The following is a 23961-nucleotide window of genomic DNA, read 5'->3' as shown; positions in this document are numbered from 1 at the left end:
GGGCAGGTTCTGCCTGTTCCCCCCATTTTTGGGACCGGGGGGGTTTGTCCCGGTTGTGCCGCTTGAGGGATAACAGGGACACCCCCTCCAGGCCCCAAAAATGGGATGGATGGGGAGCGTGGGAGTGCTGGTACCCACACAAGACCCTCGAGGGAATGGGGGTGCAGAGCCCGGGGGGGCCGGACGGACCGAGTTTTGTTTTGCACGTAGTGAACACCTTTATTGGAGGGACAGAGCTTTTTTCGGGTGGTCGGGTGGGAGAGGACCCCAAAAATCTCATTGTCCCCCAAATTTCTGAGAGGGGTGCTCACGCATGAACCCCCTCTGTGGGGGTGCTCGGCTGGCTGTGGGGCTGCGCAGGATCCTGAGGGGGTGTTTGCACTGCAGAAATCTCGTGAGGGTGTTAAACGAAGGGCTGAGTGACCCCCAAAAATTTCCCCCCCAGCGCTGCCCCCGGCGCCCAGTCCGGAGAACCGGGCACTGCCCGTCACAAAGATGGCGCTGCCGCCTTCACCTAACCTCGGGCAATGCCAACCACAAAGATGGCGGCTCATTGCCAAGCCCGCCGTGCCCTCAGCAAAGATGGCGGCGGCAGCGTCGCCTCAGGAAGGGCGCGCCGTGCGTGACGCAAGCGCAGTGGGGGCGGCGAGCCCGTGGCTGCCCGGGCAGGGTGAGGGGCGGCGTGGCGGGGCAGGGGGGGGATTTTTGGGGGGTCGAGGGGGCCCTGAGGGGTTCGAGGAGAGGGATGAGACCCCTGGGGAGCGGGGGGAGGGTGGGTCCTGTCTGGGGGTGTGTAGCGGGGTGGGAATGCTGGGGAGAGGGGTGAGAGTGGGTGAAGGGGACGAGGAGGGGCTGAGACCCCTGAGGAGGGGGCGCAGGGGGCCTGAGGCCTGTGAGGAGGGGGCGGCGAGTGGGTTTTGGGGTGTGAGTGGGTGATGGGGGTGTGAACCCCTGGGGAGGGGGGACAAGGGGGGCCTGAGGGGAATGGGGGGGAACCGAGACCCTTTGGGGGGCGGAGCGGGGGGACGGTGAGACCCCTGGGGATGGGGGACAGATGGATCCTGTTTGGGGGGCTGAGACCCCTGGGGATGGGGTCTGTGGGTCCTGTTTGGGGTATATGGGGGGGCTGAGACCCCTGGGGATGGGGGGCACAAATGGGTCCTGTTTGGGGTGTATGGGTGGGCAGAGACCCCTGGGGAGGGGGGACACTAATGGGTCCTGTTTGGGGGTGCAGGGGGTTCATTATTGGGGTGGGTGTATGACTGACCCCTATTTGGGGGTTCATTATTGGGGTGGGTGTATGACTGACCCCTATTTGGGGGTTCATTATTGGGGTTACTGTATGACTGACCCCTATTTGGGGGTGCAGAGGGTTCATGTATGACTGACCCCTATTTGGGGGTTCATTATTGGGGTGGGTGTATGACTGAGCCCGTTTGGGGGTTCATTATTGGGGTTTCCGTATGACCGAGCCCTATTTGGGGGTTCATTATTGGGGTTACTGTATGACTGACCCCTGTTTGGGGGTGCAGGGGGTTCATGTGTGACTGAGCTCTATTTGGGGGTTCATTATTGAGATTGCTTTATAACTGAGCCCTATTTGGGGGTTCAGGGGGTTCATTATTGGGGTTGCTGTATGACTGACCCCTATGTGGGGGTTCATTATTGGGGTTGCTGTATAACTAACCCCTATTTGGGGTGCAGCCCCCCGAGCCCCCCGCCGTCCCTGAGCGCGCCCCCTCCCCGCAGGATGGCCGAGGGCGGCTCTGGCAGCTCCGGCTCCCCGGGCAGCCTGCGGCCGGGGCTCGGGGGCGCTCGGGGGGTGCTGGGCAGGCGCCCTGCAGCCCCCCCCCTCAGCCCGGGCCGCCTGCCCTCCATCCGCTCCCGGGACCTCACCCTGGGCGGCGTCAAAAAGGTCAGTCCCGCCCTCCCCCTCCCCAATTTGGGGTCACCAGAGAGGATTTGGGGACCCCGGGCTGGGTGGTGGTTTTGGGTTTTGGGAATGACTTTTTTCTCTCTGTTCTTGCCCGCAGAAAACCTTCACGCCCAACATCATCAGCAGGAAGATCAAGGAGGAGTGAGTGGCTTTGGGATTGTTTCCAGAGGGGGAAGGAGTGGATTTGACAGCAGGGGGTGGGCAAAAAAATGGGGGCACAGGGATGATTTGGGGTCTGCTCTGAGGAGGAGTTGGTCTGGGGAAGGGAGGAGTGGGAAGGGATCCCACTGATCCATATAAACATCCCAAATATCCGTGGAAACGTCTTAAATATCCTCACAACTATCTCCGGGTGATGTCCAGAGGTTCCTCCCAAAAAGGAGGAACCGGGAGGGGCTGGGGGCAGGGCTGGGGGTGATGTGCCCCCTCCCTGCCCCCAGGCCCCGGGAGGATGTGTCAGTCAAGAAGGAGAAGAAGGAGCGGGAGCGGCAGCGGGATGGGCACGGCCGGGGCCGGGGCCGGCCCGAGGTCATCCAGTCCCACTCCATCTTCGAGCAGGGCCCTGCTGAAATGATGAAGAAGAAAGGTAAGGACAGCATCCCTCTGTTTTTATTTTGGGGGGAGGGATTCCAAGTCCAGTCCCACTTCATTTTCGAGCAGGGCCCTGCTGAAATGATGAAGAAGAAAGGTAAGGAGAGCATCCCTCTGTTTTTATTTTGGGGGGAGGGATTCCAAGTCCAGTCCCACTTCATCTCTGAGCAGGGCCCTGCTGAAATGATGAAGATGAACGGTAAGGGGAGCTTCCCTCTGTTTTTATTTTGGGGGTTTCCCACTTGGGGTGACCCTGGGCTGCTCCTGTGTCCCCCAGCAGGCTCCTGGGACAAGACTGTGGACATGTCTGACTTTGGTCCTTCCCACATCATCAACATCAAGAAGGAGAAGCGGGAGACGGACGAGGAGACCAAGCAGATCCTGCGGATGCTGCAGAAGGACGATGTCAGTGGGCACGGCAGGGGGTGGCTTTGGTGTCACTGGGCAGTGCTGAGTGTCCCCTGTGCCACTGGGGTGGTGCTGAGTGTCCCCTGTGTCACAGGGCACTGCTCAGTGTCCCCTGTGTCACTGGGCAGTGCTGAGTGTCCCCTGTGTCACAGGGCACTGCTCAGTGTCCCCTGTGCCACTGGGGTGGTGCTGAGTGTCCCCTGTGCCACTGGGCAGTGCTGAGTGTCCCCTGTGTCACCAAGGCACTCCTCAGTGTCCCCTCTGTCACAGGGCAGTGCTCAGTGTCCCCTGTGTCACTGCTCAGTGTCCCCTCTGTCACAGGGCACTGCTCAGTGTCCCCTGTGTCACTGCTCAGTGTCCCCTGTGCCACCAGGGCAGTGCTGAGTGTCCCCTGTGTCACTGGGCACTGCTCAGTGTCCCCTGTGTCACAGGGCAGTGCTGAGTGTCCCCTGTGTCACTGGGCACTGCTCAGTGTCCCCTGTGTCACTGGGGCTGTGCTGAGTGTCCCCTGTGCCACTGGGCAGTGCTGAGTGTCACCTGTGTCACAGGGCAGTGCTCAGTGTCCCCTGTGCCACCAGGGCAATGCTCAGTGTCCCCTGTGTCACTGGGGCAGTGCTGAGTGTCCCCTATGTCACCAGGGCAGTGCTCAGTGTCCCCTGTGTCACAGGGCACTGCTCAGTGTCCCCTGTGTCACTGCTCAGTGTCCCCTGTGTCACAGGGCAGTGCTCAGTGTCCCCTGTGTCACTGCTCAGTGTCCCCTGTGTCACAGGGCAGTGCTGAGTGTCCCCTGTGTCACCAGGGCAGTGCTGAGTGTCCCCTGTGTCACTGGGCAGTGCTGAGTGTCACCTGTGTCACAGGGCACTGCTCAGTGTCCCCTGTGTCACTGGGCACTTCTCAGTGTCCTCTGTGTCACAGGGCAGTGCTCAGTGTCCCCTGTGTCACTGCTCAGTGTCCCCTGTGTCACAGGGCAGTGCTCAGTGTCCCCTGTGTCACTGCTCAGTGTCCCCTGTGTCCCTGTGTCACTGCTCAGTGTCCCCTGTGTCCCTGGGCAGTGCTCAGTGTCCCCTGTGTCCCCACAGTTCCTGGATGACCCGGGGCTGAAGAATGACATCAGGAACAAGCCGGTGCAGCTGCCCCTGGCGCACTCGGGGTGGCTGTTCAAGGAGGAGATGGCAGAGCAGGAGGACACGCAGCCATGGCTGCCCGGGGCCAAGGAGGAGAAGATGGAGCTGGATCCACCAGCAGTGAAAGGTGGGCTGGGGACACAGTGGGGACAAATCAGGGGTGTCCCTTTTCCCTGTGCCCACTCCCCCTCTCTGCAGTGAAGGAAGAGCCGTGTGAGGAGGAGCCCAAACCCGCCCAGCCCAAGGGTCCCCCCGGCTTCCCCCAGGACGTGTCGGCGGCTGAGCTGCTGCAGGGGCTGAGCCTGGAGGCCGAGGAGGAGCTGCTGTTCCTGCAGCTCCCCGACACCCTGCCCGGCCAGCCCCCCACCCACGACTCCAAGCCCCTCAAATCCGAGCTGCACAGCGAGGACGGGCAGGTGCTGCTGGTGAAGCAGGAGAAGAGCCAGGTAGGGGCTCTCAGCTGGGGGTGGCTCCCCAGCCCGGGCTGGGATCGCTCCCCTCCTGTGGTGTCGGTTCCTCTAAGCCTGTGAGGATGTCCCCCCATCCCGTGGTGTCATTTCCACCCCATCCTGTGATGTCCCCCCATCCCGTGGTGTCATTTCCCCCACGTCCCATGAAGTCTGCCCCTCATCCCATGATGTTGTTTTTCCTAGTCCCAGGCTGTGATCCCAATCCCATGGGGTGATCCCAGTCCCAGGCTGTGATCCCAATCCCTTGCTGTGATCCCAGTCCCATTCTGTGATCCCAGTCCCATGCAGTGATCCCAGTCCCATGGGGTGATCCCAGTCCCATGGGGTGATCCCAATCCCATTCTGTGATCCCAATCCCTTTGGGGTGATCCCAATCCCATGCTGTGATCCCAATCCCATTCTGTGATCCCAATCCCATTCTGTGATCCCAGTCCCATGCTGTGATCCCAGTCCCATTCTGTGATCCCAATCCCTTGCTGTGATCCCAGTCCCATGCTGTGATCCCAATCCCTTGGAGTGATCCCAGTCCCATTCTGTGATCCCAATCCCATTCTGTGATCCCAGTCCCATGGGGTGATCCCAATCCCATGGGGTGATCCCAGTCCCATGGGGTGATCCCAGTCCCATGGGGTGATCCCAATCCCTTTGGGGTGATCCCAATCCCATTCTGTGATCCCAATCCCATTCTGTGATCCCAATCCCATTCTGTGATCCCAATCCCTTGCTGTGATCCCAGTCCCATGCTGTGATCCCAATCCCTTGGGGTGATCCCAGTCCCATGCTGTGATCCCAATCCCATGCTGTGATCCCAGTCCCATGGGGTGATCCCAATCCCATGGGGTGATCCCAATACCATGGGGTGATCCCAATCCCATGGGGTGATCCTAGTCCCATGGGGTGATCCCAATCCCATGGGGTGATCCCAATCCCATGCTGTGATCCCAGTCCCATGGGGTGATCCCAGTCCCATTCTGTGATCCCAATCCCATGGGGTGATCCCAATCCCATGGGGTGATCCCAATCCCATTCTGTGATCCCAATCCCATTCTGTGATCCCAGTCCCATGGGGTGATCCCAATCCCATTCTGTGATCCCAATCCCATGGGGTGATCCCAGTCCCATTCTGTGATCCCAATCCCATGGGGTGATCCCAATCCCATGGGGTGATCCCAATCCCATGGGGTGATCCCAGTCCCATTCTGTGATCCCAATCCCATTCTGTGATCCCAATCCCTTGGGGTGATCCCAGTCCCATGGGGTGATCCCAGTCCCATGGGGTGATCCCAGTCCCATGGGGTGATCCCAATCCCTTGGGGTGGTCCCAATCCCTTGCTGTGATCCCAACCCCCCTGTGCACGGCAGGAGGCGAAGCAGGCAGAGAACACCTGCACCCTGGCCGACCTCCCCGAGGGGCAGGTGGGGAAACTGCTCATCCGAAAATCGGGAAAAGTGCAGCTGGTGCTGGGCAAGGTGACTCTGGATGTGACCATGGGCACCCCCTGCTCCTTCCTGCAGGTAGGGAAGGGACACTGAGATTTTATCTGGGGGGGTTTCACCCCAAAATAACCCCCAGGGGGTTGTGCTGACCCTTGAACTGCGATAACAGCGGGGAAGGACCCTGCTGCTCCCCTCTGGGGGCATCCCCAGGCTCTGCCCTGGAATCTCCCAGGGGTTCCTGTGGCTTGGGGCTGCTCAGGGGTGTTTTTCCCCCGTGGAACAGGAGCTGGTGTCCGTGGGCATCGGGGACAACCGCACGGGCGAGATGATTGTGCTGGGCCACGTGCGGCACAAGCTCGTCTGCTCCCCGGATTTCGAGGCGCTCCTGGAGCACCGCCACCGGTAGCCTGGGGGTCCCAGCCCCTCCAGATGTGCCTTTGGGACGTGGGGAGGGGGCTGGTGTTGGGGCAAAGTCAGCTCCCACCCCCTTCCAGCCCTGCAGGGTGTCCGGCTGTGTCCCCCCCGAACCGCGGCTTCCCCCCAGTGCCAAACGGGGATCTCGGGGTGTTTGGGACCGTGGGGTGTCCCCCAGCTCTGTGGACACGCTGCTGGGAGCAGGACACGTGTCCTGGGGGGAAAAACCTGGAATAAAACCTTTTCTCCCCCTGTGTGGTGCTGCTCAGTGTTGTGCTGTCGCCTCTGCAAGGTTTTGGGGTCTCCCTGGGTTTGGGGCAGTGGGTGACCCCCACCGTGTCCTGGGTGGGGACAGGGCTGTCATCGTGGTGCCCTGGGTGCCACCAGACCCTGGGCAGGGAGCAGGGGTGGGGGGCACCAACCACCTGGGCAGGGCTGGGGCTGCACTTGCCCCTTCACACTGATCTCCCATCCCATCCTAAATCCTGCTGTTCCCACCCCATCCCATCCTAACCCCCCCACATCTGACCTTACCCTCCCAATCCCATATTATCCCCCACTCCTGCCCCATCACACCCCATTCTCCCCATCCCAATCACCCCTCCTTCCCATCCCATCCTACCTCCACCTTCCTGTCCCATTTTACCCCTCCAGCTCCATCTCCATCTCACCCCCGCCTCCTGCCCCATCCCATCCCATCCCGTCCCGTCCCATCCCATCCCATCCCATCCCATCCCATCCCATCCCATCCCATCCCATCCCATCCCATCCCATCCCATCCCATCCCATCCCATCCCATCCCATCATCCCATCCCATCCCACCCCATCACATTTTAACCCTGAATTCCATTTTAACCCTTTCCTGCCATCCCATATTACCCCTGAATTCCATCTTAACCCTTTCCTGCCCATTCCATTTTACCCCTGAATTCCATTTTAACCCTTTCCTGCCCGTCCAGTTTCACTCCCTGAATTCCGTCCTAACCCTCCCCTGCCCGTCCCATTTTGCCCCCCACTCCCATACCCCTTTCCGTCCCCCATTGCATTTCCTTCCCTCCCGTCATGCCCGCACCCTAATTTGCATAGCCCCGCCCACTCCCATCAAACCACGCCCCTTTCTCCACCCCCGCCCTTCCCTCAGCGCTCCCTCCCGCTCCGCCAGGGGGCGCCGCCCAATCAGCGCCGTGTGGGCGGGGCCGCGCGTGCGCTCGGCGCGGCGGCGGCGGCGTGGCCGCGGCTCCGGCTCGGCGCCTCGACGGGGCGGCCATGGACCCTCCGCGGCCTTTCTGCCAGCCCCGGCCTCGCCCCGGCCCCGGGCCCGGCCCCGCCGTCCCCGCCACGCGGGGGCTCCGCGGGCTCGCCGCTTTCTTCCCCCGTTTACCCTCACCCGGTTCAGCCCAGCCCCGATTCGCCTCGTCGCCGTTGCCCGCGCTGTTCCGCGGGCTGGGCCTGGATGAGCCTGTGGAGAGGCCTCTGGGTAGGTGCGGGCGGTGAGGGGGTGAGGGGGCAGCGCAGCCCCGTTCTGCCCCTCACGGTGCCCGTGTTCCCACAGGCCGGGGCGGTGCTGGCGATGGGAAATCTCCGGTTCCAGCTCCGGTTCCAGCTCCGGTTCTGCCCGGCCCGATGCAGCAGCAGGAGAAGGGGGCAGCGCTGGCGGCGCTCCCCACACGCGGGCAGTGAGTCTCCTAAAACCTCAGTTTAATCTCAAACCCTCAGTGGGTCCTCATGACCCTTTCCGTTTTCCTTGTCCCTCCTGTCCCCTTTCTATGTTCTGCCCCCTTTCCACCCTTTGTCCTCCCTGCCCCGTATGTCTGCCTTATTCATCCCCATCTCCTCTACCCCTCCTATCCCTTTATCCCAAAAATTGAGTGTTTGAGCCCCCAGGCTGCTGTGGGGCAGGAATAGAGGGAATTTCATGGGTTGTTGGGTCATCACTGGGGGTTTGCAGCCCCAGTGTGACCCCGGCCCCTCTGTGGATGCAGGATCCTGTGGAAAAGCAAAGGGGACGCGCTGCCCCCCCAGCCTGGAAGAGCCGTGCCCTCCCTGTGCCCACCCAGCCCCCAGCCCAGCCTGGCGCCCGTGCCCACCCCAGCCGCCCCCCCAGCTGCTGCCAGGCTGTGAGTGATGCCCCCAGCCCCCCGTTTTGGGCTCCAGCTGTGGCTGCTGGGTCACTGCTGACCCCCTGTCCCTCGCAGGGCGCAGGGGACGAAGCCGGTGGCCAAGGGAGCCACTGTGCCCGTGGGGCTGAACTTTGTAAAGATCCACTGCCAGAACGAAGCTGTCTACCAGTACCACGTCACCTTCAGGTGATAATGGGGGGCTGGGGTCCCCCACAGCCCCTCCAGGTCCCCCACAGCCCCTCCAGGGTCCCCCACAGCCTCTCGAGGTTGGGGTGTCCCCAGGCAGAGCCTTCCTGTTGTCCAGGCCTGCCGTGAGGTGAAGCTTCCCCAGCTCTGGGTTTTCACCTTCAGGGGGGATTTTTTGGGGGGCTGAGCGAGGTGTGGGGTGGGCAGAGGAGGGAGAAAAGCCCCTGTGTGCCCCCAGCCCCGAGGTGGAGTGCAGGAGTGCCCGCTTTGCCATGCTGAAGGAGCAGCGTGCCGTCACCGGGGATGTGATGGCCTTTGATGGCTCCATCCTCTTCCTGCCCATCCAGATCCCCAAGGTAAGGGGTGGGGGGGCCTCACCTGGTTTGGGGGCGCAGGGGTGCCCCTGTTTTGGGTGGGAGAACCCCCTCTGACCCTGCCAAAGGTCAGCCTGAAGGCTCAGAGGAAGTGCAGCGGGGAGGAGATTACCATCAACATCCAGATGACCAAAACCCTGGAGCCCAGCTCGGATCTCTGCATCCCCTTCTACAACGTGGTTTTCCACAGGTGAGAGACCAAAGAGACCTTTCTTTCTTTCTTCCTCCTGCCAATCCTCATCCAACCCTGTTTTTCCTGCTTTTCCTTCCTTAGGGTGATGAAAATCTTAAACATGAGCCTGGTTGGCAGACATTTCTTTGAGCCTGCCCAGGCCACCACTCTACAGAAATACAGGTGGGTGCTGGCTCCTTCCTTCCCACAGGAGCATCCCTGTTTCCCTGGAAACTGGGAAGTTTTCCCAGGTCAGCTCTGGCTTTTGGGCTGTTCTGAGGAGTTGAAATGAATCTCTGAGTTCTGGGTGTTCCTTGGCTGCTCTGGTTTAACTCAGGCCTGTTTCCCTCTGCACACAGCCTCCATATCTGGCCAGGATACGCTGTCAGCATCAGGAGGAAGGACAGAGGGCTGTTCCTCATGGTGGATTCCATCCACAAGATCATCCGCAGCGAGTCCATCCTGAGCGTGATGTGAGGAAACTCCGAAAGCTTCGGGCGCAGATTTTTTTTTTTTTTTTTGCAGGTTTAATTTTTGGGTTAGCACAGGAAGGGAGCCATGCCTCTGCTGTTCTGCCAGGCAAACCATCCACTCTCAGAGCCAGAGGACGTTCCAGGAGGAGTGCACCAAGCAGCTGGTGGGGAGCGTGGTGATGACGCGCTACAACAACCGCACCTATCGCGTGGATGACATCGACTGGGACAAGACCCCCAAGGACACTTTCACCCTGGCCAGTGGCCAGGAGATCACCTTTGTGGAGTACTACAGGTGAGGAGGAGCTGCTGGATCATCCCCTGGGGGTGGCTCCGTGCTGATCTGAGCTGGGGGAGCGGGAGCAGGGAGGTTTTGCTGCCCAAAGTTTGGGGCTGGGTGTTCTCCAGGATGTGTTTCAAAGTGAAATTCCAGGGTTGTGTGATGATGCTGTTTTTCCAGCAAGACCTATGGGATCACCATCAGGGAACTGGATCAGCCACTGCTTGTGCACAAGCCCAAGGAGAAACAGATGCTGAAAGGGAAGGTGAGCTGAGCACGGGGATCCATGAGCTGTTCTGGGCTCCTCCAGGCCCTGGGACAGAGCAGGGATTCCCATCCCCAGGGACAGAGCAGGGATTCCCATCCCCAGGGACAGAGCAGGGATTCCCAATCCCCTGAGGGGAGCAGGTATTCCCATCCCCAGGGACAGAGCAGGGATTCCCATCCCCAGGGACAGAGCAGGGATTCCCAGCCGTGGGGACAGAGCAGGGATTCCCATCCCCAGGGACAGAGCAGGCATTCCCATCCCCAGGGACAGAGCAGGGATTCCCATCCCCAGGGACAGAGCAGGGATTCCCATCCCCAGGGACAGAGCAGGGATTCCCATCCCCAGGGACAGAGCAGGGATTCCCATCCCCAGGGACAGAGCAGGGATTCCCATCTCCATGGACAGAGCAGGGATTCCCGTCCCCAGGGACAGAGCAGGGATTCCCAATCCCCTGAGGACAGAGCAGGGATTCCCAATCCCTTGGGGACAGAGCAGGGATTCCCATCCCTGGGGACAGAGCAGGGATTCCCATCCCCAGGGACAGAGCAGGGATTCCCAATCCCTTGGGGACAGAGCAGGGATTCCCAGCCGTGGGGACAGAGCAGGGATTCCCATCCCCTGGGGACAGAGCAGGGATTCCCAATCCCCTGAGGACAGAGCAGGGATTCCCATCCCCTGGGGGGGATTCCCATCCCCTGGGGACAGAGCAGGGATTCCCATCCCCTGGGGGGGGATTCCCAAACCCTGGGAGGGATTCCCATCCCCTGTAGGGGATTCCCAGCCCCAGGAGTGCTGACAGTGCTGTCCCTCCCTGCAGCACCAGCTGGAGATGGTGCTGCTGGTGCCAGAGCTCACCTTCCTCACCGGCCTCTCCGACCTCCGCAAGAACAGCCGCATGCTGAAGGTCAGAGCCGGTCTCATCCCCCTGATCCTGTTTTCCCCAAAGGTTTGGGGGCCCAGAGCCCTCCCAGGTGGGCTGGGACCCCCATTTCCTTCTCATTTTCCCTTCTTCTTTCCTTTCTCCTTTCTCCCTTCTCCTTTCTCCCTTCCCTTCCCTTCCCTTCCCTTCCCTTCCCTTCCCTTCCCTTCCCTTCCCTTCCCTTCCCTTCCCTTCCCTTCCCTTCCCTTCCCTTCCCTTCCCTTCCCTTCCCTTCCCTTCCCTTCCCTTCCCTTCCCTTCCCTTCCCTTCCCTTCCCTTCCCTTCCCTTCCCTTCCCTTCCCTTCCCTTCCCTTCCCTTCCCTGAAACTTCCCTGAAACTTCCCTGAAACTTCCCTGAAACTTCCCTGAAACTTCCCTGAAACTTCCCTGAAACTTCCCTGAAACTTCCCTGAAACTTCCCTGAAACTTCCCTGAAACTTCCCTGAAACTTCCCTGAAACTTCCCTTCCCTTCCCTTCCCTGAAACTTCCCTTCCCTTCCCTTCCCTGAAACTTCCCTTCCCTGAAACTTCCCTTCCCTGAAACTTCCCTTCCCTGAAACTTCCCTTCCCTGAAACTTCCCTTCCCTTCCCTGAAACTTCCCTTCCCTTCCCTGAAACTTCCCTTCCCTGAAACTTCCCTTCCCTGAAACTTCCCTTCCCTGAAACTTCCCTTCCCTGAAACTTCCCTTCCCTGAAACTTCCCTTCCCTGAAACTTCCCTTCCCTGAAACTTCCCTTCCCTGAAACTTCCCTGAAACTTCCCTGAAACTTCCCTGAAACTTCCCTTCCCTTCCCTTCCCTGAAACTTCCCTTCCCTGAAACTTCCCTGAAACTTCCCTTCCCTGAAACTTCCCTGAAACTTCCCTTCCCTGAAACTTCCCTGAAACTTCCCTTCCCTGAAACTTCCCTTCCCTGAAACTTCCCTTCCCTGAAACTTCCCTTCCCTGAAACTTCCCTTCCCTGAAACTTCCCTTCCCTGAAACTTCCCTTCCCTGAAACTTCCCTGAAACTTCCCTTCCCTGAAACTTCCCTTCCCTTCCCTGAAACTTCCCTGAAACTTCCCTTCCCTGAAACTTCCCTGAAACTTCCCTGAAACTTCCCTGAAACTTCCCTGAAACTTCCCTTCCCTGAAACTTCCCTGAAACTTCCCTTCCCTTCTCCCCTTTTCCCTTTCCCTTTTCCCTTTCCCTTTTCCCTTTCCCTTTTCACTTCCCCTTCCCCTTTCCCTTTTCCCTTCTCCCTTTTCCCTTCCCCTTTTCTCTTTCCCCTTTTCCCCTTTCCCCTTTCCCCTTTCCCCTTTCCCCTTTCCCCTTTCCCCTTTCCCCTTCTCCCTTCTCCCTTCTCCCTTCTCCCTTCTCCCTTTTCCCTTCTCCCTTCTCCCTTCTCCCTTCCCCATTTCCCTTCTCCCTTTTCCCTTCCCCTTTTCCCCCCTCATGCTGGCTGTCCCGGGCAGGAGGTGATGTGGGAGATGATCCAGAGCCCCCAGCAGCACTACCAGCGCCTCACCAGCCTGCTGTGCCGCATCCGCAGCACCCCGGAGGCCTCCCAGGAGCTGGAGCGCTGGGGGCTGTGCCTGGACACTGACATCTACAGGGTAAGGGCTGCAGGGGCTCCCTCCTCCCCTCTGAGTGTGGGAGCAGTGGAGACACCTCCAGAAATCCCCCCTGCCCAGACCCAGGGTCACATCCTGCCCGTGGAGCGCATCAACCTGCGGCACCGCTCCTTCCTGCCCGCCGAGGACCTGAGCTGGCACCGGGAGGTGACCCGGGAGGTGCCCATCGCCGTGGTGAGCAGCAGCCTCCCCTCAGGGCACAGCTGGGTTTCCCTGAGCCCTGGCACCCTGGCTGAGCAGCTTCCAGCACAAACCCTCCCCTTGTTTGTGTTGGATGGGCGCTCCAGCCTGTTGTTCAGGAGGAGTTGGAGGTACGTGGCTCTGCTGTCTGTTTTCCCACCTCATCCCAGGGTGGAGGGAGCCTTTCCCATGCAGCAATTGGATGGAATGCAGTCCAAATTTCTCTTGGGCCACTTTCCCTTTCCCTCCTCTGTGCTCCAGATTTCTCTTGGCTTGCTTTTCCAAATTCCCCTCTGTCCTCCAGATTTCTCTTGGGCCACTTTCCCAAATTCCCCTCTGTCCTCCAGGTTTCTTTTGGGCCACTTTTCCTTTCCCAAATTCCCCTTTGTGCTCTAAATTTCTTTTGGGCCACTTTCCCAAATTCCCCTCTGTGCTCCAGGTTTTCTTGGGCCATTTTCCCTCTCTCAAATTCCTGTTTGTGCTCCAAATTTCTCTTGGGCCACTTTCCCAAATTCCCCTCTGTGCTCCAGGTTTCTCTGGGGCCACTTTCCCTCTCCTGGATTCTCCTCTCTGCTGCAAGTTCCCCTTGGCCTGAATTCCCTCTCCCAGATCTCCCTCTCCCAAGCTCCCTGCTGTGCTCCAGGTTCCTCTAGGCCCAGTTTTCCTCTCCCAAATTTCCCTCTGTGCTCTGTAGGTTTCTCCTCTCCCCAGCAGGAATGTGCTGCGTGCATTAGGATCCAAACACCCCCAAACCTCGACCTGTGCTGGCTTTTCTCCCAGATCCCCATCAACTCCTGGCTCCTGATCTATCCCAAGAGGCTGCAGCACCTGGCCAAGGACCTGCTGACAGGCATGAGGAGCTGCTGTGGGGCCATGGGGATGCAGGTGGGGCACCCCACAGTGCAGGAGCTGCGGGATGACCGGATTGAAACCTACGTCAGGAGCATCCAGAGCTCCCTGGGGAGCCAGGTGAGGAGTGGGGACATCCCTGGGGGTCCTGGGATGCACCTGGAAAAGGGGAGGCTCAAGGAGACTTTTTTTTTAACCCTAAAAATCCATGAAAGGAGGGTGAAGTGGGGAAAAGGACAGGACAAGAGGGAATGGCTTCAGGCCATTCAGGTTGGACACCAGGAAGAATTTTTTTAATGGAAAAAATGTCATTTTTTTCATTATTAAATACAGAAATGGGCTGCCCAGGGAGGTGGTGGAGCCCCCATCACTGGGAGTCATTGAGAAGGTGGGATGGAAGCATCTGGAAAAGGGGAGGCTCCAGGAGACTTTTATTTCCCTAAAAATCCATGAAAGGAGGGTGAAGTGGGAAAAAGGACAGGACAAGAAGGAATGGCTTCAAGCCGTTCAGGGTGGGCACCAGGAGGAAAATTTTTAGTGGAAAAAAATTTTATTTTTTTCATTATTAAATACAGAAATGGGCTGCCCAGGGAGGTGGTGGAGCCCCCATCACTGGGAGTCATTGGGAAGGTGGGATGGGAGCACCTGGAAAAGGGGAGGCTCAGGGGGACTTTTTTTTTCCCTAAAAATCCATGACAGGAGGGTGAAGTCAGGTGGAGGTTGGGAACAAAGGACAGGATGAGAGAGAATGGTTTAAAGCATTCAGGTTGGACACCAGGAGGAATTTTTTTAATGGAAAAAAATTCATTTTTTTCATTATTAAGTACAGAAATGGGCTGCCCAGGGAGGTGGTGGAGCCCCCATCACTGGGAGTCATTGAGAAGGTGGGATGGGAGCACCTGGAAAAGGGGAGGCTCAGGGAGACTTTTATTTTTACCCTAAAAATCCATGACAGGAGGGTGAAGTGGGAAAAAGGACAGGACAAGAGGGAATGGCTTCAAGCTGTTCAGGGTGGACACCAGAAGGAAAATTTTTAGTGGAAAAAAATTTTATTTTTTTCATTATTAAATACAGAAATGGGCTGCCCAGGGAGGTGGTGGAGCCCCCATCCCTGCAAGTGTGGATGTGGCACTCTGGGGACTTTGTGGGTTTTTGATGACCTTGGGTTTGGCTCAGTGATGCAGGAGGGCTTTTCCAACCTGAGCAATTCCATGGCTCCCCCCAGGACAAGGTGCAGCTGCTGCTGTGCATCATCCCCAGCAGCCGGGACGACATCTACGGGGCCATCAAGAAACTGTGCTGTGTGCAGAGCCCAGTGCCCTCCCAGGTGGGCTGGGACCCTCTTCCTTTTCCTTTCCCCTTTCTCCTTTCCCTTTCTTCTTTCTCTATCCCTTCCTAAACTTCCTTAAGCTTTCCTTCCCCAGACTTTCCTTTCCTTCCCCAAACTTTCCTTCCCTTCCCTAATGTTTCCTTTCCTTCCCCAGAATTTCCTTTCCTTTCCTTCCCCAAACTTTCCTTTCCTTCCCCAAACTTTCCTTCCCTTCCCTAATGTTTCCTTTCCTTCCCCAGACTTTCCTTCCCCAAAGTTTCCCTTCCCAGAAGTTTCCCTTCCCAGAAGTAAGTTTCCCTTCCCAGAAGTAAGTTTCCCTTCCCAGAAGTAAGTTTCCCTTCCCAGAAGTAAGTTTCCCTTCCCAGAAGTAAGTTTCCCTTCCCAGAAGTAAGTTTCCCTTCCCAGAAGTAAGTTTCCCTTCCCAGAAGTAAGTTTCCCTTCCCAGAAGTTTCCCTTCCCAGAAGTTTCCCTTCCCAGAAGTTTCCCTTCCCAGAAGTTTCCCTTCCCAGAAGTTTCCCTTTCCCTAAACTTTCCCTTCCCTAAACTTTCCCTTCCCCTAAACTAACCCATTCCCTAAACTTTCCCTTTCCCTAAACTTTCCCTTCCCTAAACTTTCCCTTCCCTAAACTTTCCCTTCCCTAAACTTTCCCTTCCCTAAACTTCCCCTTCCCCAAACTTTCCCCTTCCCTAAACTTTCCCCTTCCCTGGGAGCCCTTGTCTGTCTCCAGCCTCACTGTTCCCTGTTTTCCCTCTCCTCAGGTCATCAATGCCCAGTCCCTCACGGGCCACCCTGGCAAGATCAGGAGCGTGGTGCAGAAAGTTCTGCTGCAGATCAACTGCAAGCTGGGAGGGCAGCTCTGGGGGGTGGATATCCCTCTGGTAAGGCAGGAAAACCCCAGGAGAAGGGCTGGGATGAGCCTGCAGGCTCTGGAGCTGGGGTGAATTGCTGTGGGCACGGGCTGGATGAGCCCCAGAGAGCTGGGGTTGGTTCTCTTGGGTGTGAGAGTCCCTTGGAGCTGTAGGGATCTCAGCCTGGAGGTGTCTGACTTATCCCTAAATCCCCCCTTGCTGTTCTTCCCTTTTCCAGAGGCAGCTGAGGGTTGTTGGTATGGATGTCATCCCTAAATCCCACCTGCTTTTCCTGCCTCCAGAGACAGCTCACTGTTCTGGGCATGGACATTGTCCCTAAATCCCACCTGTATTTCTCCTCTCCATTATCCCTAAATCCCAATTCTTTTCTCCAGAAGCAGCTGATGGTTGTGGGATGGACATTATCCCAAAATCCCAATTCTTTCCCCTCTCCAGAAGCAGCTGATGGTTATGGGCATGGACATTATCCCTAAATCCCATTTTTTCCCCTCTCCAGAAGCATCTGATGGTTGTGGGATGGACATTAGCCCTAAATCCCAGTTCTTTTCTCCAGAAGCAGCTGATGGTTGTGGGATGGACATTATCCCAAAATCCCAATTTTTTCCCCTCTCCAGAAGCAGCTGATGGTTGTGGGATGGACATTATCCCAAAATCCCAATTCTTTCCCCTCTCCAGAAGCAGCTGATGGTTGTGGGATGGTTATTATCCCTCTTTTTTCCCCTCTCCAGAAGCATCTGATGGTTGTGGCCATGGACATTATCCCAAAATCCCATTTTTTTCCCCTCTCCAGAAGCAGCTGATGGTTGTGGGCATGGACATTATCCCAAAATCCCAATTCTTTCCCCTCTCCAGAAGCATCTGATGGTTGTGGGATGGACATTATCCCAAAATCCCAATTCTTTCCCCTCTCCAGAAGCAGCTGATGGTTATGGGCATGGACATTATCCCAAAATCCCATTTTTTCCCCTCTCCAGAAGCAGCTGATGGTTATGGGCATGGACATTATCCCTAAATCCCATTTTTTCCCCTCTCCAGAAGCAGCTGATGGTTGTGGGATGGACATTATCCCTAAATCCCAATTTTTTCCCCTCTCCAGAAGCAGCTGATGGTTGTGGGATGGACATTATCCCTAAATCCCAATTTTTTCCCCTCTCCAGAAGCAGCTGATGGTTGTGGGATGAACATTATCCCTAAATCCCAATTCTTTTCTCCAGAAGCAGCTGATGGTTGTGGGCATGGACATTATCCCTAAATCCCATTTTTTCCCCCTCTCCAGAAGCAGCTGATGGTTGTGGGATGGACATTATCCCTAAATCCCAATTCTTTTCTCCAGAAGCAGCTGATGGTTGTGGGCATGGACATTATCCCTAAATCCCATTTTTTCCCCTCTCCAGAAGCAGCTGATGGTTGTGGGATGGACATTATCCCAAAATCCCAATTCTTTCCCCTCTCCAGAAGCATCTGATGGTTGTGGGATGAACATTATCCCTAAATCCCACTTTTTTCCCCTCTCCAGAAGCAGCTGATGGTTGTGGGATGGACATTATCCCTAAATCCCATTTTTTCCCCTCTCCAGAAGCAGCTGATGGTTGTGGGCATGGACATTATCCCAAAATCCCATTTTTTCCCCTCTCTAGAAGCAGCTGATGGTTGTGGGATGGACATTATCCCAAAATCCCATTTTTTTTCTGCAGAAGCAGCTGATGGTTGTGGGATGGACATTATCCCTAAATCCCATTTTTTTCCCTTCTCCAGAAGCAGCTGATGGTTGTGGGCATGGACTTTATCCATAATTCCCAGTTCTTTTTCCCCTCTCTAGAAGCAGCTGATGGTTGTGGGATGGACATTATCCCTAAATCCCATTTTTTTCCCCTCTCCAGAAGCAGCTGATGGTTGTGGGCATGGACATTATCCCTAAATCCCATTTTTTCCCCTCTCCAGAAGCAGCTGATGGTTGTGGGCATGGATGTCCACCACAGCAGGAGCCAGGGCATGCGCTCTGTCATCGGCTTCGTGGCCAGCATGAACCAGTACGTGGCTTCCTGGGGAAGGGGGGAAGCTTTTCCTGCTCTGCCCTGGGGATTTCCAGGATTTCCCTTCCCAAATTCCCCTTCCTTGGCTGGGAGGGGGGTGAGGGTGAGGATGCTGCTGCCCCCTGAGCTGCTCTCAGATCTCTCCTGGCGTGTTTGTGCGGGGGATCTCTGGGGAAACGCTGAGCCAGGGCTGGTTTGGGGCTGCACAAGACTTTGCCTGGTTTTGCCTGGAGGACATTCCTGGTGTTTATTCCCATCCCATCCCATCCCCAGCATCCTCACCAAGTGGTACTCCAGGGTGGTTTTCCAGATGCCCCACCAGGAAATCGCCGACAGCCTCCGCCTCTGCCTCTCGCAGGCCCTCAAACGCTTCTACGAGGTGAGAGCCCCCAGGAACCACCCTGGGAGCAGAGAGGAGCCTCCCAGAGCTCAGCTGAGCTCCCTGCAGCCTTTGGACTGCTTGTGGAGCCAGGCAGCTCCTCCTTATCTCAGTTTGCTGACAGGGAAGTGCCACGTTACAGCTCCCCTGTCCCAGGGTGAGACAAGCAGCCTGGGACAGGGCAGGGCCAGGAAAAATCCCAGCTCTTGGCATTTTCCTGGAGAAACTGGCTGCTTCATCCCTGGGAATGTCCAAATCCAGCTTGGAGCAGCCTGGGATATAGTGGGAGGTTTCCCTGCCCATGACAGAGGGATGGGATTGGTTTTAAGTCACTTCCAACCTAAACCATTCTTTGATTTGATTCTTTGATTTTATTTTTTTCATCCTTCAGTGGGTGCTGCAGGAACAGCCCTGGGCTCTGGGAATTTGCTGTGGGACAGGACACAGGGAATGGCTTCAAACTGACCAAGGGCAGGGATAAATGGGATGTTGGGAAGGGATTCCTGCCTGTGAGGGGCTGGGATGGAATTCCCAGAGTAGCTGTGGCTGCCCCTGGATCCCTGGAAGTGTCCAAGCCAGGCTGGGATAACCTGGGACAGTGGAAGGGGATGGAATGAGATTATTTTAAAGCTCCTCTCACCCAAATCAATCTGGAATTCTGTGATGCAAACACACCCAAAGCTGCATTTTTTGAGGATTTTGACTCAATGTTAGTTAAATTCCCAGCTCCATTCAAACACCTAAAATTCTCCTGACCAGGCACTATTTCCCCACCTCCCCCAGCTAACCCTGTGAAACAGCAGGGAGGTAAAAATAACCTGATTTTCCTGATTTTCCCCATTTTTTTCCCCCCAGCTGAACCACTCCCTGCCCATGAAGATCGTGGTGTACAGGGACGGGGTGTCCGACCCCCAGCTGGACACGGTGCTCAAATATGAGGTGCCCCAGCTCCAGAAAAGCTTCCACACCTTCCAAAATTATCAGCCCAGCCTGGTGGTGGTGGTGGTGCAGAAGCAGCTGAGCACCAACTTCTACTGCCTGACAGGAGAGGAGTTGGGGTCCCCTCCCCTGGGCACTGTCATCGACCACAGCGTCACCAGCTCGGGATGGTGAGAGGCACAGCTGGGGCTGGGCTAAAAAACACCCTGGGAAGGGATGAAAACACCCCCAGGGGGGAAAAATAACCTGGGGAAAAAAAAAAACAGAGGGGAAAATGCCCCAGGGTGGGAAAAATCCATCCTGGGCGGGAAAAAATTGGTGGTGAAACAACCCCAAGGTGCAGAAAAAATGGTTGAAAAAATAGCCCAAGGTGCAAAAAAAATAGTTGTAAAAGCACCCCAGGGTTCAAAAAAAAGGTTGCAAAAGCACCCCTGGGTGCAGAAAAAATGGTTGTAAAAATAGCCCAAGGTGCAAAAAAAAAAGCACCCCAGGGTCCCAAAAAAAAAAAGTTGCAAAAGCACCCCTGGGTGCAGAAAAAATGGTTGTAAAAATAGCCCAAGGTGCAAAAAGAAGCTCAGGGTGCAAGAAAAAGAATCCCAGAACCTCAGGGTGCAAAGAAATTCTCAGGGTGCCAAAGGAATTGTAGAAAATAGCCCAGGGTGTTGGAAAAAATCCACACCCAGGTGTAAAAAATGGTTTGTAAAGTCCCCCCAAAGTGCAAAAACTGGTTGTAAAAATACCATGAGGTACTTTATAATTCATTGTTTTTACAAAATGAGACATTTTGGGCTCTAAAGACACCTTGAGTGCAAAAAAAAAAAGGTTATAAAACCAAAAAAAATCCCTGTGGAGTACAAAGATGGAACCTGGGGTTCAAACCCACCATTCTGGGGTGTAAAAAAAAGCCAAATCTGGGGTTCAGAGCACCCTGAAGTGCCAAAATGCTGATTTTGGGGTGGGGAAAATGGAATTGGTGTTTGTTTTGCCCCCCCAGGCAGGATTTCTTCCTGCTGGCCCATCACTCCCGGCAGGGCTGCAGCGTCCCCACGCGCTACATCTGCATGTGGAACACGGCCAACCTCAGCTCCGAGCACCTGCAGAGGTAGGGAGCCCCAAAATCCCCCCTGCTGCAGGAGGGAGACCCCAGAATACCCCAGAGGGGTGGGCAGGAACTCCTGAGAGACTGCAGCCCCCCCAAATCCCCCCTGCAGCAGGAGAGAGACCCCAAAATACCCCAGAGGGGTGGGCAGGAACCCCAGAGTTACTGAGAGACTGCAGCCCCCCAAAATACCCCAGAGGGGTGGGCAGGAACCCCAGAGTTACTGAGAGACTGCAGCCCCCCAAAATATTCCAGAGAGGTGGGCAGGAGTGCCAGAATCCCTGAGATCCTGGGCCCCCCAAAATCCTCCCTGCTGCAGGAGAAAGACCCCAAAATATCCCAGAGGGGTGGGCAGGAACCCCAGAGTGCCAGAATCCCTGAGATCCTGCAGCCCCCCAAATCCTCCCTGCAGCAGGAGAGAGACCCCAAAATATCCCAGAGGGATGGGCAGGAACCCCAGAGTTACTGAGAGACTGCAGCCCCCCCAAAATATTCCAGAGGGGTGGGCAGGAACCCCAGAGTTGCTGCAGCCCCCCAAAATCCTCCCTGCAGCAGGGCAGAGACCCCAGAATACCCCAGAGGGGTGGGCAGGAACCCCAGAGTTATTGAGAGACTGCAACCCCAAAATCTTCACTGGGGAAGGGGGGGATCCCCAGGTCTGGGAGGGGATCTGAGTTTGGATATGTTCCCAGGAATCCCAAACCCCGATTCCCTCTGTCCCAAGGACAGGGACACCTGGGAAGAATCTGAACCTGGATCCATCCCCATTCCTGAAAGTCCCAGATCCCTCTGTCCCAAAAACCTGGGAGCAGGTTCTGGGAGGGATCTGAGTCTGGATCAATTCTCAGGAATCCCAAACCCCAATTCCCTCAGTCCCAAGAACTTGGAACAGTTTCTGGGAAGGATCAGGATCCATTCCCAGGAATCCCAAATCCCAATTCCTTCTGTCCCAACGACAGGGACACCTGGGAGGGATCTGAACCTGGATCCATCCCCATTCCCAGCAATTCCAAACCCCAATTCCTTCAATCCCAAGAATTTGGGAGCAGGTTCTGGGAGGGATCTGTCCCCATTCCTGAGAATCCCAAATCCCAATTCCTTCTGTCCCAAGGACAGTGACACCTGGGAGCAGGTTCTGGATCCATTCCCAGGAATCCCAAATCCCAATTCCTTCAATCCCAAGAACCTGGGAACAGTTTCTGGGAAGGATTTGGATCCATTCCCAGGAATCCCAAACCCCAATTCCCTCAATCCCAAGAACAGGAACACCTGGGAAGGATCTGAACCTGGATCCATCCCCATTCCCAGCAATTCCAAATCCCAATTTCTTCAGACCCAAGAGTTTGGGAGCAGGTTCTGGGATGAATCCGTCCCCATTCCTGGGAATCCCAAATCCCAATTCCCTCAATCCCAAGAACCTGGGAGCAGGTTCTGGAAGGAATCTGAGTCTGGATCCATTCCCAGGAATCCCAGATCCCAATTCTCTCTGTCCCAAGGACAGGGACACCTGGGAAGGATCTGAAACTAGATCCATTCCCAGGAATCCCAAACCAAATTCCCTCAATCCCAAGAACCTGGGAACAGTTTCTGGGAAGGATTTGGATCCATTCCCAGGAATCCCAAACCCCAATTCCCTCAGTCCCAAATACCTGGGAGCAGGTTCTGGGAAGGATCAGGATCATTCCCAGCAATTCCAAACCCCAATTCTCTCAGTCCCAAGAACCTGGGAACAGTTTCTGGGAAGGATCTGGATCATTCCCAGGAATCCCAAACCCCAATTCCCTCTGTCCCAAGAACAGGAACACCTGGGAAGGATCTGAACCTGGATCCATCCCCATTCCCAGCAATTCCAAACCCCAATTCCCTCAGTCCCAAGAGCCTGGGAGCAGGTTCTGGGAAGGATCTGGATCATTCCCAGGAATCCCAAACCCCAATTCCCTCTGTCCCAAGAACAGGAACACCTGGGAAGGATCTGAACCTGGATCCATCCCCATTCCCAGCAATTCCAAACCCCAATTCCCTCAGTCCCAAGAACCTGGGAACAGGTTCTGGGAAGGATCAGGATAATTCCCAGGAATTCCAAATTCCCTCAATCCCAAGAACAGGAACACCTGGGAAGGATCTGAACCTGGATCCATCCCCATTCCTGAGAATTCCAAACCCCAATTCCCTCAGTCCCAAGAACCTGGGAGCAGGTTCTGGGAAGGATCAGGATCATTCCTGGAATCCCAAACCCCGATTCTCTCAGTCCCAAGAACCTGGGAACAGTTTCTGGGAAGGAATTGGATCCATTCCCAGGAATCCCAAACCCCAATTCCCTCAGTCCCAAATACCTGGGAGCAGGTTCTGGGAAGGATCAGGATCATTCCTGGAATCCCAAACCCCATTCCCTGTGCCAGGCTGACCTTCAAGCTGTGCCACCTGTACTGGAACTGGCCGGGCACCATCCGCGTCCCCGCGCCCTGCAAGTACGCGCACAAGCTGGCCTTCCTGGTGGGCCAGGTGCTGCACCACGAGCCCAGCGCCCACTTCAGCGAGCTGCTCTTCTTCCTCTGACCTGCCAGGACCTGCCAGACCGGGGCTGCCCCCGGGAAACCGGGATGGAGCCGGGGCTGCCCCCGGGAAACCGGGATGGAGCCGGGGCTGCGCCCGGAATTCCGCTGCCGTTCGCTCCCCCTGCCAAGGGGGACCCTCCTCAATCCCCTGGTTTGCTGTTAATTTATTGTTTGTTTGCAGTTAATTTATTTGTTTGCTGTTAATTTATTGTTTGTTTGCAGTTAATTTATTATTTGTTTGCTGTTAATTTATTCCTTGTTCGCAGTTAATTTATTCTTCGCTGTTAATTTATTTTTTCTTTGCGGTTTAGAGCATCCTGAGGGGTTTTTTTTTGGGAGTTATCTCCATGGGGATGACACCAAAGGAATATCCTGCTGGTTTCCAGCCTTCCCAGTAATTGGGTTGAGTTAATGAGCCCCAAAAAGTGCTGCTGATCCCACAGCTCATCCCTCTGCAGGTGCTGGATGTAAATCCCAAAGATTTTGGGGTTTGGGTTTTTTTTTTTCCTCCCAGTTTCTTGCACTTCCATAGGTTTATAAAGTTTTTTTTTTTCTCCCTGGGTTTTTTCAAGCTGCTGTTGAACAAACCAGCTCCAGTTTGGCTGGTTCTCCTGTCCTTGAGGAGTCACTGGTTTTCCAAGGAGAATTCTTTGTGGATTCAGGTCGTTACCCCAGGGGAGAGGTTTGAATTTTCACCTATTTTAGGTGCTTTTTTTTTTTTTTGCCTCAGTCAGAAGTTGGAATTCCCTAACTTTTCTCTTCACTGTAACCAGTTTTTTGGTTCATTCCAATAAAATCGTTGCTGGCAGCTGCTCCCTGGTGTATTTTGGGGGTGGGGGTGCTGGTGGCCCCTCATCCTTGGGGGGTCACAGCAGCAGTGCCACCACAGCTGTCACCTTGTGCCCTGGGTTAATCATTTATCCCCGTTTATTTGCCAACCCTGG

At 56.0% G+C, this 23961-nt stretch overlaps 2 protein-coding genes across 3 annotated transcripts; both read left to right on the top strand.

The window, feature by feature from the left end:
- The first annotated feature begins 629 nt into the window (after positions 1 to 629).
- POLR3D (RNA polymerase III subunit D) lies at positions 630 to 6634 on the top strand. 2 transcript variants are annotated; one of them, XM_056508633.1, is made up of 9 exons: positions 630 to 670; positions 1750 to 1915; positions 2034 to 2077; positions 2377 to 2522; positions 2805 to 2932; positions 4015 to 4186; positions 4258 to 4505; positions 5892 to 6044; positions 6250 to 6634. In XM_056508633.1, the coding sequence occupies exons 2-9, from the start codon at positions 1751 to 1753 to the stop codon at positions 6370 to 6372; spliced, it is 1179 nt and encodes a 392-aa protein (XP_056364608.1). In that variant the 5' UTR covers positions 630 to 670; position 1750; the 3' UTR covers positions 6373 to 6634. The 2 variants fall into 2 exon arrangements, with proteins under 2 accessions (XP_056364608.1, XP_056364609.1); XM_056508634.1 differs by having other exon boundaries at positions 653 to 670; positions 1705 to 1915.
- A 961-nt stretch (positions 6635 to 7595) lies between these two features.
- PIWIL2 (piwi like RNA-mediated gene silencing 2) lies at positions 7596 to 23824 on the top strand. Its single transcript, XM_056508800.1, has 21 exons — positions 7596 to 7857; positions 7933 to 8056; positions 8363 to 8497; positions 8576 to 8686; positions 8925 to 9042; positions 9129 to 9250; positions 9335 to 9415; positions 9592 to 9705; positions 9812 to 10000; positions 10166 to 10250; positions 11071 to 11157; positions 12625 to 12765; positions 12844 to 12957; positions 13744 to 13932; positions 15038 to 15139; positions 15902 to 16021; positions 17954 to 18042; positions 18319 to 18424; positions 19280 to 19533; positions 20358 to 20465; positions 22862 to 23824. Exons 1-21 carry the CDS (start codon positions 7647 to 7649, stop codon positions 23016 to 23018), a joined length of 2757 nt encoding a protein of 918 aa, XP_056364775.1. The 5' UTR covers positions 7596 to 7646; the 3' UTR covers positions 23019 to 23824.
- The last annotated feature ends 137 nt before the right edge of the window (positions 23825 to 23961 follow it).

The sequence above is a fragment of the Oenanthe melanoleuca genome, chromosome 22 (assembly GCF_029582105.1).
Source record: "Oenanthe melanoleuca isolate GR-GAL-2019-014 chromosome 22, OMel1.0, whole genome shotgun sequence".
NCBI lineage: Eukaryota > Metazoa > Chordata > Aves > Passeriformes > Muscicapidae > Oenanthe > Oenanthe melanoleuca.
This window is presented reverse-complemented; position numbering and strand designations above follow the sequence as displayed.

Coding starts and splice junctions, on each gene's coding strand:
- PIWIL2 (XM_056508800.1), top strand. CDS start 7,647: ATGGACCCTCCGCGGCCTTTCTGCCAGCCCCGGCCTCGCCCCGGCCCC. Junction 9,706..9,811: donor GAGTCCATCCTGAGCGTGAT/GTGAGGAAACTC, acceptor CTGTTCTGCCAG/GCAAACCATCCACTCTCAGA. Junction 10,001..10,165: donor ACCTTTGTGGAGTACTACAG/GTGAGGAGGAGC, acceptor CTGTTTTTCCAG/CAAGACCTATGGGATCACCA.
- POLR3D (XM_056508633.1), top strand. CDS start 1,751: ATGGCCGAGGGCGGCTCTGGCAGCTCCGGCTCCCCGGGCAGCCTGCGG. Junction 2,933..4,014: donor GGATGCTGCAGAAGGACGAT/GTCAGTGGGCAC, acceptor GTGTCCCCACAG/TTCCTGGATGACCCGGGGCT. Junction 4,187..4,257: donor GGATCCACCAGCAGTGAAAG/GTGGGCTGGGGA, acceptor CCCTCTCTGCAG/TGAAGGAAGAGCCGTGTGAG.